The sequence below is a fragment of the Gadus macrocephalus genome, chromosome 12 (genome assembly GCF_031168955.1).
Source record: "Gadus macrocephalus chromosome 12, ASM3116895v1".
Classification (NCBI taxonomy): domain Eukaryota; kingdom Metazoa; phylum Chordata; class Actinopteri; order Gadiformes; family Gadidae; genus Gadus; species Gadus macrocephalus.
This window is the reverse complement of record NC_082393.1, coordinates 14,123,975-14,143,005: the sequence shown is the minus strand read 5'-3', so window position 1 is coordinate 14,143,005 and position 19,031 is coordinate 14,123,975. Positions and strand designations below refer to the sequence as shown.

Here is a 19,031-nt window from a genome sequence, read left to right as displayed (position 1 = left end):
TTAAATATGGTTGATAGTGTTTAAATTTGGTCTATAGTGTTTAAATGTGGGCGATAGTGTTTAAATGTGGTCGATAGTGTTTGAATGTGGTCGATAGTGTTTAAATATGGTTGATAGGGTTTAAATGTGGTCGATAGGGTTTAAATGTGGTCGATAGGGTTTGAATGTGGTCGATCGTGTTTAAATATGGTCGATAGTGTTTAAATGTGGTCGATAGGGTTTAAATATGGTCGATAGGGTTTAAATGTGGTCGATAGGGTTTAAATGTGGTCGAGAGGGGTTTACATGTTTAAATGTGGTTGATAGGGTTTACATGTTTAAATGTGGTCGATAGTGTTTAAATATGGTCGCTAGTGTTTGCATGTGGTCGATAGTGTTTAAATGTGGTCGATAGTGTGTAAATGTGGGCGAGAGTGTTTAAATGTGGTCGATAGTGTTTAAATGTGGTCGATAGTGTTTAAATGTGGTCGATAGGGTTTACATGTTTAAATGTGGTCGATAGTGTTTAATTGTGGTCGATAGTGTTTAATTGTGGTCGATAGGGTTTACATGTTTAAATGTGGTCGATAGTGTTTATATATGGTCGATAGGGTTTACATGTGGTCGATAGGGTTTACATGTGGTCCATAGTGTTTAAATGTGGTCCATAGTGTTTAAATGTGGGCGATAGTGTTTAAATGTGGGCGATAGTGTTTAAATGTAGTCGATAGGGTTTACGTGTGGTCCATAGTGTTTAAATGTGGGTGATAGTGTTTAAATGTGGGCGATAGTGTTTACCTGTGGTCGATAGGGTTTACATGTGGTCCATAGTGTTTAAATATGGTCGATAGTGTTTAATAGAATAGAATAGAATAGAATAGAATAGAAAGCCTTTTATTGTCATTGCACGAGTGAAGTACAACGACATTTTTAGTAAGCTTTCCCAATTGGTGCATTCGAGAAAAAAAATAATATATAAATAGAACAAGAACAACAGTATACCAAATAGAAATGTAAATGATGTAAAATAAATAATAAAGTAAAATAAAGTAAAGTACAATACAGCAGTGGGAGGTTAGGGGGTGGTCAGTCAGTCGGGGGTCAGTGCATGTGTGTGTTCAGGGTGGATACAGCTTTAGGGAAGAAGCTGTCTCTGAACCGTGAAACCGTTAAATGTGGTCGGTAGTGTTTACATGTGGTCGATATTGTTTAAATGTGATCGACAGTGTTTAAATATGGTCGATAGTGTTTAAATATGTTCTTTTCCCTCACTCTCCACCTCATCACTAACTCTCCACCTCAAGCTGGTGTGTAGTGAGTGTTCTGGCACCGATTGGCTGCCGTGCATCACCCAAGTGGGTGCTACATATTGGTGGTGGTTAGTGAGGTCCCCCCTTCACTTTTGGCGTCTTTGAGTGTTGTTAATTATTATTATTCTTCATGTTTAACCTCTGTTTTCCTTTTATTCCTAGTCTGTTTTACATAGTTTTGAATGATGACTATATGCTCTGTAAGGTGACCTTGGGTGTCTTGAAAGGCGCCTCTAAATTAAATGTATTATTATTATTATTATTATTAACTCTGCCTCTCCTACATCAGAAATTGCCTTGACCTTGTCAGGGTCTGTTCTCACCCCATCTGCACAGATGATATGCCCCAGAAACTTAACTGAGCTCTTCAGGAGATGACATTTCTTGGGAGCAAGTTTGAGTTTGTGAGTTTTCAGACGGGAGAACACCATCTCCAGATGTTCAATGGCCAGCTGCTCACTGGGGGCGAAGACCATCAGGTCGTCTAAGTAACAGAGCAAGCTGCTGAAATTTTCATCACCGAAGATTGATAACATCATCCTCATGAAAGTTGCGGGACTGTTAAATAGACCTTGGGGCATCCTATTGTACTCATGGAGGCCAAAGGGGGAGGAAAAGGCTGTGTACTTCTTGTGTGCCTCATGAAGTGGTACATTGTTAAATCCAGAAGTCAAGTCCATGGTCGAAAAGAAGACATTTCCTCCAAGAGCAGCAATGGTATCAGCTTGGTGAGGCAGTGGATGTGCATCCTTCACAGTCTTTGCATTGAGCCATCTGAAATTGGTACAAATGCGCAGACTGCCATCCTTTTTCCACACCAAGACCAGTGGTGAAGCGTACTCACTGTGTGACTTCCGGATTATGTCTTTTTCCTCCATCTCATTCAGTGCAGTTCTCAGCTGCTCGTACTGTGTTGGAGGCGGTAAGGCAGGCGAAACGGCCTCTCGTCCACAAAGGGTATTTTGTGGACGAAGTCCGTAGCCTCCCCGCAGTCCTTTCTTGTCCCTTGAGAAGACCGACTCATACTTCACAACGAGCTGCAGAAGTCTATCTTTCCACTGGTCAGACACCTCACAACCATCCAAGTCCAAGTCTTGTAGTCCCAAGTTGTTTAAAACCTCTTTTCTCTGCTCAGGGGACTTTGTCGACACAGAGCCCTGTGTGACATCTTGGATATTTACAGAAACCTTTTCAGGGAAAGGCAGCTCCTCAACTGCGACACATGGGAAAACGTCTGCAATCTTGCAGTTTCTCTTCAGAGTCAATGCCTTGCTGCTAGGATTGATCAGTTTAAGGGGGACCCACCTGTCGCCCCACAGAGGTTTGACAACCCGGCCAACCAGCACATTTCTGGGCCTTGATCTTGACTGAGTCGGTTCGACGATGACTGTGCTCCCCACTGACAAAGGTGCGGATGCGGGCAGCTTGCCCCAGACAAGGTGTTCACGCAGAGGTTCAAGTGTAATACTCTGCCTTAGCTTCACTGTGCCGATCTTGGCAGTCATGGGCCCTCCCTGCCATTTTTCAGAGTTGGAGAGCAGAGATAAGAACTGACCACAGTCATCATCTGTAATGTTAACTGGTGCAGCCTGAAGTCTCCAATAGTCCTCAGACTTGAAGTCATCAGCAGGACTACAAGTTATTATGTACACTGTTACACTAGCAACAGTGTGCTTTGGTGCTCTGGTGCTTTTTACCTATGTATTCAGGCTAAAATGACTTGATTCTCTGATGCCTCATCATCCCAGCCAAAGAATATTGGTAATCATTAGTAATGGCTACTTGCCAAATCTAAAAATTAACTTCACACAGTGTGTCTTTTTCCAATGTATTTGTTATCATTCGTAGCGTTGATCAGCAGAGAAATAGTTTGCCAAAGTTGTTGACGTCGCTTAGCAACCGAATACGCTGGGGTTGATAAGTCTACCGGACTGTGGAGTGATACAGATGACGTAAATCAGAGGCAAAAAAAAACACTTTCCTTGACAGCGGTCAAATATGCTGTACGTGAGCATTCCGCTGCATTGAGAAGAAGAGCCATGTAATAAACAAAAATAATTGACTGCTGAACTCTAGGAAGGCCCATGCAAGTGAATGGAGCAGTCTGCAGCATTGAGAAGAGCCGTGTAATAAGTAAGGGATAATGTATAGAACGCCAGTCATTATCGGGCAAATAAGCCCAGACAGGGCGAAACAGGTCACCGACGTGCAGCGAAGCAAGACACCTTGTCTTGCTTCCCCTGAAGGGGCTTATTTTCGATAATGATCGGCTACGTTCTATACATTATCCCGCTTATTACACGGCTACTTGCCAAAACGAAAAAATAACTTCACATGGTGTGTCTGTTTACAATTTATTTGTTACCAGCATTCGTAGTGTTGATCAGCAGAGAAATAGTCTGCTAAGACGTTGACGTCGCTTAGCAACCGAAGACGCTGGGGTTGAAAAGTTACCGAACTACTTGAGGAGTGGTACCAATGACGTCATAAGAGGCAAAAAGTTCTTTGTCTTCCTTGACAGCGGTCAATAATACTTAGCAACGGTGAATTATCAAATATAATTCACCGCCGGAAGTTGTGAAGTGCCCATGCAAGTGAACTGAGTGTTCCACGGCATTGAGAAGACCCGTGTAATAATCTTGACGAAATCTGGTGGGAACGTGTTCCCAGCGTAATCGACGCCTATGCATCCAGACTTAACAATGTCAACTGTTTCCAACTTATTTGATTAAAACTGTATTACAATGACTCAAAATAAGTTTTTCAATTAATATAGGCAAATGAAGAAAGGTTTCTCACTGCAGTGCAAATTGGTGGAGCTTGGCTTAGTCCAGCTCTACTCTTGGTTACAGCCGCAGTCCCCGCCCAGATCCAGCCCCTCCCCAACTCACTCATACAATTCGGGAGCACAAGTTCAAGTAGCCTCTAGCTCTCGGCCCAGAGAGCCGGTGATTGACTGACGTCCGAGAGGGGGTTAAGCTTCTCGGACACCTATAGTATAACGCACCCCTAGGCCTACACTGGTGTCCTACATGAACTAATCCACCTCTTAATGCCATAATTTGACTCCACGGCTATAGAAACCATCAATATTACACAGAAATGCAGTATAACAGGGCGTTGCATCACAGACAGGTATCTCATGTAGCAAGAAAGAATGCCATTACTAAAGCAAGAAACCCAATTAGGACAATTCAACAAGTCTATTTTCACTGTAACCACAGCTGCCATACATACATCATCTCTAGCAGAAACATCAATATTAACCTAATTAAATGACAAAAATATTAAAATGTTTAAATAAAATGCATTACTCACCAAAACGACTGATTATTTGTACGCAAAGCCCATCCTCCTTTCTTTCCTCAAGAAGAGTTAGTCAAATGGTGGTGAATGGCTTAATAACCCTTTTGTAAGCCTAGTAACACTTTTGCATTAAAAGGAACAGAAATATCAACTTTTCTAGTTTTTATGTGTGCAAAATGCTTTTCAGAGCGAGAGAATCACTTTTTGACCAACAATCTGATTCTGACGTTACATTGTTGATTGTGCTCTAAACTAATGTACATCACTTACAAATCGTGGTGTATGGCTTAATAACCCTTTTGGAAGCCTAGTAACACGTTTGCATCGAAAGGAACAGAAATATCAACTTTTCTAGTTTTTATGTGTGCAAAATGCTTTTCAGAGCGAGATAATCACTTTTTGACCAACAATGTGATTCTGACGTTACATTGTTGATTGTGCTCTAAACTAATGTACATCACTTACAAATCGTGGTGTATGGCTTAATAACCCTTTTGGAAGCCTAGTAACACGTTTGCATCGAAAGGAACAGAAATATCAACTTTTCTAGTTTTTATGTGTGCAAAATGCTTTTCAGAGCGAGATAATCACTTTTTGACCAACAATGTGATTCTGACCTTACAATGTTGATTGTGCTCAAAACTAATGTACTTCACATCCAAATGGTGGTGAATGGCTTAATAACCCTTTTGTAAGCCTAGTAACACTTTTGCATTAAAAGGAACAGAAATATCAACTTTTCTAGTTTTTATGTGTGCAAAATACTTTTCAGAGCAAGAGAATCACTTTTTGACCAACAACGTGATTCTGACCTTACATTATTGATCGTGCTCAAAACTAATGTACTTCACCTCCAAGTGGTGGTTGCTCAAAACTAATGGACTTCGCTTCCAAATGGTGGTGTATAGCTTAAATAACCCTTTTGTAAGCCTGGCAACACGTTTGCATTGAAAGGAACAGAAATATAAACTGTTCTCGTTTTTTTTCATCCTCCTTTCTTTCCTCAAGAAGGGTTAGATTACTCTGTTGTACAGTTTATCTGTGCATTTCAGTTCCAACAATAAGTCCCTTTCTATCGCCATGGAGGCTAATGCTGAAAGTTGAGTGTCCAGTCGTGTTTCTGGAGTAAGTTTTAATTCCCTTCAGGGAATCGCTTAATTTATTTATTTATTATTCGCTTTATTTTAGTTTGTGCCGGTAGCTATAGATGCTTTGCTGGCTCTGACTAGTACCTCTCTGACCATCCAATCAAAGGACATGAAAATGCAGACGTCACTGGACGCCTGCTAGATGGCTTCGATGTTGCCAACTCGAAATCGAATTGGTTAAAGCAACAACGTCATTGCCACTTACTTTAAGCTACAGACGCCAGCACTATCGATTCTGAAGGTGAAATATGATTGGATAAAAGCTCTAACATAAACATACACTAGTGGAAGCAGCGCAACCAAGAGAAAAGCTATGAAATGAAGAGAATAGACTATTGGAAATAATTTAATACATATTCATGGAAAACTTTTCTGATAGTGTTTAGGCCAGCGAGGAGGCCTTGCTGGCCCTGATAGCCCACCACTGGTATAACGCTACGGTGTGGGTGGATGTTAGGAGCTCCGTATGAGGAGCGGTTTATTTTTGGGCGGAGCTGGATGTCAAGCTCCACCCATTTGGATCTGCAGTGAGGAACACTTGAAAATTCCTAACAAATATTTTTCATGTCAGCCTAATTATGTTTACAAATTTCAGATAATTTTCTGTCACAGAATCCCCCATGTCCACATTGTGATGGATCTTAGAATGGAGAAACCTCTTTCTATGTCATTTTTCGATGCCTACCATGAAGGGCCTTGTTGCTATGTACACCATGTTAGGCCCTGTTGCTATGTCGTCCGTGCTAGGTTCTGTTTCTATGTCCACCATGTTGCTATGTCCTCTTACTATCTTCTCCCATGCGTTGCCATGTCCTCCATCTTACTTCATGTCTCTGGTGTAGGTGTGCGGTACGCCGGAGTACATCGCCCCAGAGGTGATACTGCGGCAAGGCTACGGGAAGCCGGTAGACTGGTGGTCCATGGGGGTCATCCTCTACGAGTTCCTCGTTGGGTGCGTTCCTTTCTTCGGCGACACCCCTGAAGAGCTCTTTGGACAAGTGGTCAGCGGTGAGTAGCTGTGGTGGAACTGGGCCCTCAGTGGAAAAAAGTGCACTCATGTGTTCTGTTTGTTATTTGCACAAAGGAATGAGGAAGTCTTAAGTTTGAGCCAATCGTGAAGCATTACGACGTTTATTCGATCTCGCCTATTTCCCCCCCCTCATTTGATTACAGTGTTGAGGTTTAGTTTTGCTGTAAATTCTGTATTCAAATCTGTTGTTCATGAAAAATTAATGTTTTCTTTTCGAAACAGCTATCGCGAAAATGACATGTCATTATTCAACTGTGGCCTATTATTTGTAGGGAAAATAGTAGCTTTGGAATATAGGCAGACAAAACGGTTCATGTACCGCTTGGGTCTTACTATTCACAATCTATAATTTTCCATGCACATCAAAGTTTTTCCAGTTTGCATAAGCACCAGGCATCGACGGCATGTGCAAAGGGTAAATGTTCTTTTATAGTTAGTTTTACGGATGACTTCGACTCCTGTGTGTGTGTGTGTGTGTGTGTGTGTGTGTGTGTGTGTGAGTGTGTGAGACCTAATTAAGAAAGAACTAATTTAAACTAGAAAATGCATTTCCTGCAGAAAATGCGGTGAGTGCTGTCGTGCCAAGTGAGGTTGAAAATGTGTTTTAATAAAGATAGTTTAAGACGTAAAGAGATGTTAAATGGCAAGTGAAGGGATTTGAACTTTGAATTTGAGTCTAAATGGAGTAAACAATGTAAACATGCACACCATTTGAGAAAATGTAAATTGTTGGAAACAAATAAAGTGACCGCTGAATGAAAAGCGCAAAGCATTCAGCGGTGCTGTATCTGGAACGTCAAATGTATTGCCCTGCACTGCGTGCGTGCGTGCGTGTGTGTGTGATAATATAATTAAGCAATAGATCACGACAGGCTGTGGTATGTGCTCATTATACCACTGTTAAGGGGCGTTGTCCAGCCCCGACACACAGCAGAGGGCCGGCGACCCCCTTCACAGTGGTATAATGAGCACATACCACTGACTGAAGTGATCTATTGCTTTTATACAACGGTTACTACAATGGACCAACGAAAGTCATAGACACACTACATTTAAAAAGAAACCAAGAAAGTCAAAATAGCCGTTTTATTAAAGAATACAAAAAAGTAGTCCCTCCTGGCTGCCTTCAAAATGCACGACGGTCGCTATGCAACACACTTTAGCGTCCCTCCGAGAGAAGGCTCGGCTAGAGCGGTTCGCCGGCAATTTATCCTCTGGAGCAGTTCACTCGCCGTGTGCCTAAGCTTTCGTTAGTCTCTCCATCGCCTTGCTCACTCCCGGAGTAACAACATTTACACCCTCTCCATCATCCAACATATGTTTTACTTTGTAACTGTTTCTACTTCCAGGCGCGGAGTGATATGCAAACTTTCACAAAATGATCGGGCGTCATAGCAGTTATGTATACGCTCATTATACAACAGTTAGGAACCAATCAGATCGCTGGATTTAGGCCCCCCGTTGAATAATTAAGCAATAGATCACGACAGGCTGTGGTATGTGCTCATTATACCACTGTTAAGGGGCGTTGTTCGGCCCGACGCGCAGCGGAGGGCCGGCGACCCCCTTCACAGTGGTATAATGAGCACATACCACTGACTGAAGTGATCTATTGCTTTTATACAACGGTTACTATTATGGCAAAACGAAAGACATACACACTACATTAAAAAAACAACAAGAAAGTGAAAATAGCTGTTTTTTTAAAGAATACAAAAAAGTAGTCCCTCCTGACTGCCTTCCAAATGACGGTCGCAAATTGATTAGCTTTGCAATCAGTTTTATTTTTATTTTGCTTGAGAGTAGGCTAGAGTTACTGTGTTTTGTCATTCTCCGGATATCGGATATTTCAATCAGATATTTTTATGCTGGAGTGGACAGTACGGTACCGGGACGGAGTAAGACCGTGACGTACAAGTTGTTCTGTGCTGTGATTGGCTGAAGAGAAAAAGTTAAATCGCCGCGTTCTAAAACTGGACCTTGCGATTTGACATGTTCAATCTCTGGTGACTCCTTACAACTCATGCGACTCCTTGCAACGACCCGTTCAAACCGCCCCTGCGACGTTCTAAAACCGTCTCGTTGCAAGCCGTTGCAAGGTGAATCTTTGGTCTGAACTGGGCTTTAAACCTAAGAAGAACAATAGTTGAGCGCTGCATGCAGCACTCACCTAATGAAGTGATGCTCTGTGCTAATTTCAAACATAATCTACATGAATAATCCATTATTATTCATGGCTAGAGTTTAACTTGTTTGACTCTCTTTCTTTGTAACCCTTAGATGACATCATCTGGCCGGGAGAGGAGGATGCCCTGCCTCCCGAGGCCCAGGACATGATCACCCGCCTCCTGAAGCAGAGTCCTCTGGAGCGATTGGGCATAGGTAATGCAGATCTGACCTCTGAATGTCTCATCCGCCGGTCAATCATCACCCTTTACTTCAATCCCAGACCAAATAAGGGAAAACAAATGATGGTGTGTTCGAGTTGCCTCGTACATCGACCGCACGAGTTGCTCTTGTGAGGTTATTTCCTGGCTTGTAGCACTTATAGGCTGTGTCCCAATTCAGGGGATGCATCCTTCGAAGGGTGCATTCGAAGGGTGCATTCGAAGGGCGATTGCGTCACTGCGATGCGTCAAGGGCTGTCCCATTTCGAAGGCTCCTTCAAATGCGGCCGACAAATGCAGCCTTCTTTTCCCGGATTTGAAGGATACAACAGATGTATCCTTCACAGCCAAAGTATCCCAAGATTCATTGCACGTTGGATTTTTTGCTGCAACTGCAGTGGCAGTTGCAGCAAATTACATATTAAATGACAAATCTACAGTTGTGACCAAAATTATTAGCCCCCCTTGTGTAATTAGACAAAATTCTTGATTTCTCCATGGAAATGGCCATAACACGTGTTCATTATTGTGGAAACAAATACGCTACAAAGACAAAAGTTGACAAGTTTGATTAGGATATTTTATTGATACAATGAGTTGAAACAAAAAAGGGCAAAAATGAGAAATCCAAAATTATTAGCCCCCTGGCCATTAATAGTCAATAGTGTACCCTTTCTGAGCCACAACTGAGAACAACCTCTTAGGCCCCACCCACACGAAGCCGATTTCATGACGAAACCGCAAAGGTCTTGTACGGTTCGGCCTTCCGTCCACACGAAGCCGGTGAATCCGCTGACCGAAACCGTATACTTCTGAAACCACCCTCGGAGGTGGTTTCAAATCTACCCGGTTTCGTTTTGGATTCGTGTGGACGCCTGAAACCGACTGAAACCGTAAACCATGACGTCATCGCCCCACCCCTCGACCCTCCAGCCAATGACTGTTAAGCCCGCGGAGTCACAGAACTCACAACAAAAAAGATGATGGCGGACTACAGGCTTGTAACCGTTCTGCAGCAGATCATGTCCCTTGTTGGGTTGCTAAGCCATTATTTATTGAGACTGTTGACTGACAGTCTCAATAAATGACTGTTTGTTTGTGTTGTTAGTGGTTCGGGGGGCAGCCTTTATGCGCATGCTCGCCTCTTCTTCTCATTTAATTTTCTTCTGGATTTCTGTAGCAGAAGCAGCGCCCCTTATGGGCCTGGCATGTGTACTACAGCGTTTCCACAGATCTACCCAGTTTCGCTTGACTCCGTCTTTACGGGGATACTCCGAAACCGGATAGATCGAAACCGGAACGGTTTTGCCCGTTTCGGCTTCGTGTGGACGGGGCCTTAACTAGGTTTGCACAGGTCGCCTGAGGGATTTTGGCCCATTCTTCCATTGCAAATTGTTCCAGCTGGTCCAAATTGTGTGGTTTCCGAGCATGGACATTCACTTTGAGCACCCGCTAAAGATTCTCAATAGGATTGAGGTCTGGGCTCTGTGCAGGCCACTCCAGGATCTTGGTTTTGGTATCCTTCAGGAACGGTTGGACCAATTTCGATGTGTGCTTCGGGTCATTGTCTTGTTGGAAGACCCAGAGACGACCTAAGGATAGACTACGAGCAGATTTCTGCATATTATCCCTCAAAATGTCAACATAATTTTCTTTTTTCATGATGCCATGCACCCGAACAAGGCTCCCTGTGCCTGAGGCTGCAAAACAGCCCCACATCATGATGCTCCCACCACCATGTTTAACTGTGGGAACTGTGTTCTTAGGGTTGAAGGCCTCTCCCTTTCTTCGCCAAACATAAGCAACATCCATGTGCCCAAACAATTCCAGTTTAGTCTCATCAGACCAAAGCACAGACTTCCAAAACTCATCTTTACCTTTCAAATGTTCACGGGCAAACCTCAGTCTGGCTTTGATGTGCCGCTTTTTGAGTAAAGGGGTTCTTCTTGGACGATGGGCCTGAAGCCCACCACGATGGAGAGCCCTCACAACTGTGCTCCTTGAAACATCAACTCCAGAAGAGGCCAGGTCAGCAACAATCATTTTGGCATATGTCCGGGGATTCTTGCTGACATCTGACAATTTTCCTCTCTAGAGTTCTTGAAATCTTGAGCTTACGACCACACCCAGGTTTGTTTCTCACAGATTTTGTCTCCTTGTACTTGACAATGATGCAACGTACGGCGGTTCTAGACACTGTGAAACGCTTGGAAATGGCAGTATAGCCTTCCCCCTTATCATGAGCCTCCACTATCTTCTTTCTGAGCTGGGGACTGATTTCCTTTGTCTTTGGCATGGTGAGTAAAAGTAGTCCCTCTCAATAATGTGTTCAAGTGCCCTGTTCCTTGGAGTCCTTTTATGCTGATTGAATGTTCAGGCGTTATCAGGAAGCCAATTGACTGCACAGGTGTGGTTTGAAAGCTGTTTGGTTACTTAGGTGTGTTTTGGAAGGCAAGAATTCACATGGGGGAAATATTATTGACCACCCCATCATGAGTGCCAATATTTTTTAAATCCCAATTTTTCTCTATATTTGATATAAAGCAAGCCTTAAAGTGTTTTTATGTATCCAAAATGTACCAAAACTACTAAAAAGCACTGGTGAATGTTTGATTATATCGAGTTTTATCAATGCTGCAAACATTGGGAAGAATTTTAGGAAAATGTTCCATAATTCCTGGGGGGGCTAATAATTTGTCACAACTGTATGTAAAAACATTTTTTTATATTAAAATAAAGTTGAGTATTTTAAATTTGTAACTTTATTGTCAAAGTTTAATTTCATTAACACGAGCCATATAACGTTAAACTAATTAACGTTATATTTTATATAATTATCATATAAACGAATCAGAATAAGAAAGCATAGAAAATAAGATTATAAAAAATAGAAAATTATAAATAAAATACAACAAAATAAAAGTAAGAATAAAGTAAGAAGTGGACATCTAAGTGAAAGTGGACATCTCGGAATAGGTTATATAAAACGGCTCCATATTTCTCCTCCGCCGTCCGGTTTGAACCGCAGCTGTCAGGGTTGCTAGGTGACAGGAGCGGCGCGTCATCACGCAAGGTAAAGGGTGTTAGCGGCTTGTTATGCAAACTTGAAATGCTCCGTAGGGCAGACCGTCTCAGTTAAAAACGGTCTACGAAGGCCACACCTTTATAGACCGCGTCCTTCGAAGGATGCGTCCCCTGAATTAGTGTTCCGTGTCTTTTCGGCCATCGCTACACGACAAGGCAGGGAAGAACAGTCTTTGTCATTGTCATCTCCATTAGCCTCTTTGGCAAACCAGCTCGAAAAAAAACACAACTTGACATTGTTTTGCACGCACAGCGAGACCGTGCAATGCATAATTTAGTGACTGGTTTAAAGCAGCAATGCAAGTTGTAAGAAATTTGTAAGAGCATTTAAAATCAACATTAAAACGACCAACGTGGCACAAATACAAAGAAAATACATCTCATTAGGCGCGTAGCCATTTTAGTTTGTCGAGTCGTACGGTCAACCTCACTGAACTCGGTGGACTCCGAATCCCGAGATATGACCAAAAGGAGGGCGTGCCTCGGTGAAATGCCGCAAGAAAGCTGGGAGAATTATCACTTTGCATATTGTGCGGCTGGTGTACGAGGCATCTCGAACACATCATTAAACCTTGAATCCTAATGGTCCTGTGCATGCGTGTGGTGGTAGGTGGCGCCCTGGAGGTGAAGCAGCACCCATTCTTCAAGGACCTGGACTGGAATGGCCTGCTGAGGCAGAAAGCAGAGTTTGTTCCCCAGCTGGAGGCTGAGGATGACACCAGCTACTTCGACAGTACGTAGCACATTCTCTCGTTAGTACTTGAATCAAGGTTGACGGGGGACAGTCAGTCTTCTTGGTAAAGTTTAATACTAAATTTCAGTGAGGCTAATACGTTCTACAGCACTCTAAACTCAGCAAGTTAATGGTAAAGTGGGCTGCACGTAATAAGTCATTGAATTTAATTAAGTGAGGCAGTACATAACACTAATACTAAACTATTGTGTAGTGACCATAAATTACACAATAGTTTGGTTGATGGTTGTTTGGTAGTTGGTTGACACAAAACAATTAAATCGACTTTACTTGAGTCTCAGTTTAATGAAGTAATGCATGGGGTTTCTCAGGGTAAACATTAACCCTGCGGATTTACACTTGTTTACATCTTGTTCAAAGCGGGATTTCCTTGGTTTTTACAGCCCGCTCAGAGCGATACCACCACCTGGATTCTGACGAGGATGAGGAAACCAATGATGAAGAGTCTTCCCTGGAGATCCGCCAGTTCTCCTCCTGGTCCCATCGCTTCAGCAAGGTACAAACCAGTACCTTGCTTCACCATGTTTCCCTTAAAGTGTAATTCCTGGCAAAATTGAACACAGGGTCTTTTTCGGCATGAAAAGAAGCCCTCAAGACACTTTTTTTGTTAAGCATCGAGTATAGAGCTTGCCCAGAGCAGCCCAAATGGCTTCCAAATTATTGGCTAGGGGCAGTGTGAATGCTTCCAAATCTGCATTTTATAAATAGCAGCAAACCTCTTTAGTAGCATGACTAGGGTCCCTTCACATAAAACGAAGCATCAACAACTTAGCTGGCGTACCAGGAGTTTATTAAAAAAGACTGTTTTACAAGTCTAACAATAAGTAACCCTTTATACTTTGCTGTTTGTGACAACATCTAGCGAGTGTTGGCGCCACCATTAATTTATTTACTGTAGGCATTTACCTGGGAGGGCGCAGTGAGTCGTTTCCAGCTGGTGTGGCGATAATGGGTTGTTATGCTGTCGAGAGCTTGGAATAAACAAGTTGTGCAAGAACAATTATTGGAGTTTAACATGCATTTCCATGAAATTATAAATTCCACAACTTTCCTTGAACTAAACTCCGGTGCATTCGATAATCGACTTCGATGGACTTTGTCACACCCCGCCTCGGGTGAAGGTAATGTAACCTTATTACACCAGACTTTCAAACCCAAAGGATGGCAAGGCACAGAGTTGCAAATAGGTTTTTAACATTTATTCCCCCAAAGTGTCAAGTAAGTGCCAAACATACAGAGGAGGCCAACCTCCAAGTATCTGAAAATATTTTAAATAAAAACATATTCAAAACCAATTCCAAAATCAAATAATTCAATAAATTCAAATAATCAATAAAATATTCTCTATAATGAATCAAGCATATTCAAAATCAAATACCGGTACTTCAAATAATCAATGTCAATAATTCACATAATCCATTAGCAAAATAAATGCAAATCAAACTCAATCACTGAGTGCATTTAACCATAATTGACAACATAATGTAATGATCACCTCAGTAGACTGTCAGAAGGACTGCAGCTCACCCCTTTTATACCCCATGGCCCCTCCCACTAGACAGGCTCAATCAAGAGGGGGGGATTATTATACTGTGGCATTTTGCAACTCAACCATGAATAAACTCCTCAAATATACAGCATGCATGTTAAAGTTAATTTCATCTTAGATCAGTGCTTTTCACCAGTACATTTAGGCTTGTCGCTCATTAATGTCCAATGTCAATGTTCGGAATATATATATGGAAGCCTTTTGGGCTGTTAGCGTTGCCCCGGGCAAGCTCTACACTCAATGACCAACGCAGGGCTCCAGACTGCGACCAAAATTTGAGTGTGCGACTTAATTTTACACCTGGTCACACCAGCGAGGCAACACCGCCGCGAGGCACTCTGCCCGCTTCCGAGGCGGTGGTGCCTCAACAGCGGTGCTCCGGCAGGAGACAATCGTGGGCAATGATCCCTTTCTCCTCCATGTCGCAGTTTAGTCTACTTCAGGTTGATGTGGAAGTGAAAGAACCAGAGACGTTGGAGAACCCGACGCCGTCGTTTGAGATTCATAATATCGTCTGGAGGCGCACAAAGATTTTGGCCGTGATAATATATATTATATGATATAGATATCTATGTATAATATGATATTATTGAGATAAAGAGCTCTAGGACTCCCGCCGGAGAACCCAGAGTGTTCTAGAATATTTACAGAATACGGCCAAAGGCTGTGTGCGCCTCGCCATTGCAATACATCCACTGTACACAAAGCGCATGGTACCGTGGCCGCAAGCTTCTCAGGGCCACACCCCCACCCTCCTCTTTGACCCGCCCCCCTCCTCCTCATTTGCATTAAAGCTACAGACACCGAAACGGCGCGTTTGAGGAATGCTCAATGTGCGAACTGCTCGTAGTGGCTGTAATTCGGCACCACAGCTGAATTTCGGCAACGTCTTCAAATGCTGTTAGGGGCCCATTAATATCTATATTAAAGCATCCATAAAGTAGCATGCCAGGGGACCTTTAAAATGGGATGCTACAAAGGCAGACGGATATGGTAGGAAAACTTTGGAAATAAGAAAAAACTAATCTGAATTTTCCACAATATACCTTGCAGAGTTAGACTTCACTCCCCCTCCCCTCCAGGTGTACAGCAGCACAGAGCACCTGTCCACACCCTCCAACCTGAGCTTCTCTTCGGACCGCAGCCACAGCGAGGACAAGGAGGACCGCTGGGACTGCGGCCGCCTCACCCCATCCCCTGGCCTCGGGGACCAATACAGGCAGAGTAGTGTGGAGCTCAGACACCCAGGACACACCACATGGTAGGGGCCAGGTTCAGCGTCCCGAGGGCTCCTCCAGACCGGCTTGTAATTTCTAAATATGTCCTGACTTGAGGACTTTTCATTTATTTTCTTCATTGAGGAAGGTTTTTAAATGTAGAATTCCTGTCTCGAGGCTTTCATTGGTTAATTGTCCATGACTGATTGAGTTTTTATTTATTAATTCATCCTAACTAGGATTCTTTAATTTGCTAGTACCTCCTTTTAGGGGCTTTTAATGTGTAACCTCTTCGTAACCGTGTGCATTTATGGTTTGTGTGTTAAAGCCTGAGAGCGCGAGCTTCCTCCAGCTCTTCCCAGTCGGAGCATAGCGCCAGCCCCCTGGTGATGAGCAGCACCCACAGCCTGGAGACCATGCCTCGCTTCGCCTTCTCCACCGATGATGAAGGTGCGCAACTAAACACTCGTCCTCTGGTTGACTGGTTCAACCAGTGTCCGATATCAACTCTCTTTTACACTAGTGTATCTAGGGCTGCAGGATATTCAAGATTCAAGATAATTTATTGTCATTTCAGCCATATACACAGTATACAGTGAGATGAAATAGCGTTTCCCAAGCACATAAGGTGCATCATTGAGCGACAATAATAAGAACAAATATAGCTGCGAGCAGCAATGTGGGTGTCAAGCATAATCGGACTCGGTAGGCTAATTCTGCCGGATGGACGCAATCGGCCAGGGGGCTACATGACGACCGCCTCGGAAATCGGCAATACCGACAGCCGGTGGGATGAGTAAATGGGAAAAGGACCCCACCTAGAGGTAAGGACGCAATACAGTCTGCCTGACAGAACAAATGTCACAAATACATTGGGGTATTCGGAACAATATCCCTGAAAGAGACACAATGTAAACAAGCATCCGTTCTGGAGGTAGTTCGTGAAGCATCGAATCCAGTGGGAATTGCAGTTTATATTGTAGGTGGGCGGAATGGTAAATATAGTCATTGTTGCATCATACATTAAGTCCCGCTTATCGCCACACGGGTGCAGTGTCTACCCATTAATGAGCGCCGTCATGTTTGATTGGCTGTCATGGCCAAACGGTTTTGAATTTGAGAAAGCTGTTTAATGCATTTGTTCAGCTTGGTCTGAAGATCATATATGACAAGTTTTATGAAGATTGGACATAATTTGTGGCCTGTGGAAATTTTCAACTGATTTTGACAACTTTCAACATGGCGGCCAAGTTCTGATGTTGCAATGAGAAATAATTTATAAGCTATATAAGGAGGTCTGGCAGTATCCTCAGACATGAAAAATAAGTTTGAAATGTACTCATCTGAAGAGAGAGGAGTTAGAACACGTCTTTATTAATTATAGCGCCCCCTAGAGGTCAATGGTCACCAAATTCAGTGAGTGTCCCCATGATGATGTTATGGGTCTATATATCAAGTTTGGTTATGATATGTCAAAGGGCTGCTGAGATATTGGCGTGTTTCCGGTTTGGGGGGTTCGCGGTCGAATATCATTGGCTTTCGCGGATATTTCTGCAAGAAGTAATATATGAGCTATATGGGGAGGTCTGATAGTATCACCAGACATTGAAAATAAGTTTTAAATACACGCATGTGAAGAGAGAGGAGTCAAAACACATCGACATTAATAACAGCGCCCCCTAGAGGTCAATGGTCACCAAATTCATTTACTGTCACCTTTATGGGGTCATAGGTCTACGTACCAAGGTTGGTTATGATATGTCAAAGGGCTGCTAAGATATGGGCTTACATCCGGTTTGGCGGCTTTGCCGCCAAATTTGATTGACTTTAGCGGGCAAACGGTTTTGAATTTGAAAAATCTATTCGATGTTTTTTATCAAGCATGGCTGGGAGATCATGTGTGCCAAGTTTCGAGTTGATTGGACAAGATTTGTGATAGGAGTAGCATTTTGAAGGGTTTGGACATAAACCAAGATGGCGGAAATATACGTCATGGAACAATGACGTCATAGGGTGTGTTGAAGTGGGCTTGGTTCAAGGAATCCAATGATACCTGATTTGTGAATATTGGTCAAATGAGTCGAAAGTTATGAACATGAATGCATGTCCAACTTTGACCTGTTGGTGGCGCTAGAGCTGTAGGGCTAGCGACCTGAGATTGGCCTAATGGGCTAATGGGGCTGTCTTGAACCAGTGTGCCAAATTTCACAACTTTTCACCAAGCGGTTCTATGGGCTGCCATTGACTCCCATTGCAGGTAAATAATAATAATAGGAATTCGTACAATAACAATAGGTTGTCTCGCAACATAGTTGCTTGACACCCACCAACAACAACAACAACAACAACATGCTACATATAACTGCAAACCAGTAAAGTGACTGTGTGGAATTTGTAGTGCGGGAATATAAATAAATAAATATGACTGAGTAGTGCGGGAATATAAATATGAATATAATAAATATGAATATTAAACCATAGTGCATAAACCAAGGTCAACAGAGATGATCAGATCAGTCCCTTAGAGTTGAGGAGTCGGATGGCCTGGGGGAAGAAGCTGTACTGTAGTCTGGTTGTGGCGGACAGGATGCTCCGGTACCTTCTGCCAGATGGAAGGGGGGAGAAAAACAATGCTGGTTGCCTTGCGGATGCAGAGTGTGGTGTAAATGTCTGAGATGGAGGGGAGAGAGACGCCGATGATCTTCTCGGCTGTCCTCACTACTCGCTGCAGGTTCTTTCGGTCCAGTTTGGTGCAGTTTCCGAACCAGGCAGTGCCGTGTGCAAAAACGCCTCATTCCCGCCACCTCACAAACACAACATACATGGAGGATACCGGTAAAGAAAACGAGACGGCGGCGTGAGACGAAATTGTTTCAAAGAGGAGAAACGGCTTCATAATATGGAAATGATTCGGGTTTAAAAAAACAGATGAGCAGCAGCTGCAGGTCATCTGTAGAGAGTGTAGCAAAACTGTTGCGGCTAAAAGTGGAAGCACGACAAATCTGTTTGACCATTTTCAGCAGCGGCACAAAGTCCAGTATAAGGAATGCGTAAAACTCAGTGGCTGTGCTGCTGCATCACCGGCCGCGACAGCTTCTTCTGCCCCGAAACCAGAGCCGGCGCTCGGCATGGCAAATATGTTGGGGGCACCCTATGGTGGCGCCCTTAATTAATTAATTAAAATATACGAAACAAGCGAAATTAAACCAAACATGTTCCCAAATGGAACGGAGAAGGGAGGGGGCGGGGGATTAAAATTAGGGCGCA

The 19,031-nt window shown here is 43.2% G+C and overlaps 1 protein-coding gene and 2 long non-coding RNA genes across 12 annotated transcripts in view; 1 reads left to right on the top strand and 2 right to left on the bottom strand.

Annotated features, from left to right (window-relative positions):
• The window catches only part of LOC132468955 (microtubule-associated serine/threonine-protein kinase 3-like), a 197,963-nt gene that overhangs the window by 139,769 nt on the left and 39,163 nt on the right, over positions 1–19,031 (top strand). For all 10 annotated transcript variants that reach the window (XM_060066804.1, XM_060066806.1, XM_060066802.1 and 7 more), the window contains 6 exons: positions 6,586–6,751; positions 9,054–9,155; positions 12,855–12,977; positions 13,382–13,494; positions 15,630–15,808; positions 16,093–16,214. In XM_060066804.1, coding sequence (XP_059922787.1) covers positions 6,586–6,751; positions 9,054–9,155; positions 12,855–12,977; positions 13,382–13,494; positions 15,630–15,808; positions 16,093–16,214 — 805 coding nt within the window. The remainder of the gene's footprint in view (positions 1–6,585; positions 6,752–9,053; positions 9,156–12,854; positions 12,978–13,381; positions 13,495–15,629; positions 15,809–16,092; positions 16,215–19,031) is intronic.
• Positions 1–19,031, bottom strand: part of LOC132469090 (uncharacterized) — a 167,464-nt gene that overhangs the window by 126,260 nt on the left and 22,173 nt on the right. The gene's annotated exons all lie outside the window — the stretch shown is intronic.
• LOC132469074 (uncharacterized) lies at positions 12,034–14,582 on the bottom strand. The gene is made up of 4 exons (XR_009528335.1): positions 14,377–14,582; positions 13,905–13,969; positions 13,405–13,527; positions 12,034–12,910 (listed from the first exon to the last, which is right to left on the bottom strand). It is a non-coding gene; the product is annotated as an uncharacterized LOC132469074 (long non-coding RNA).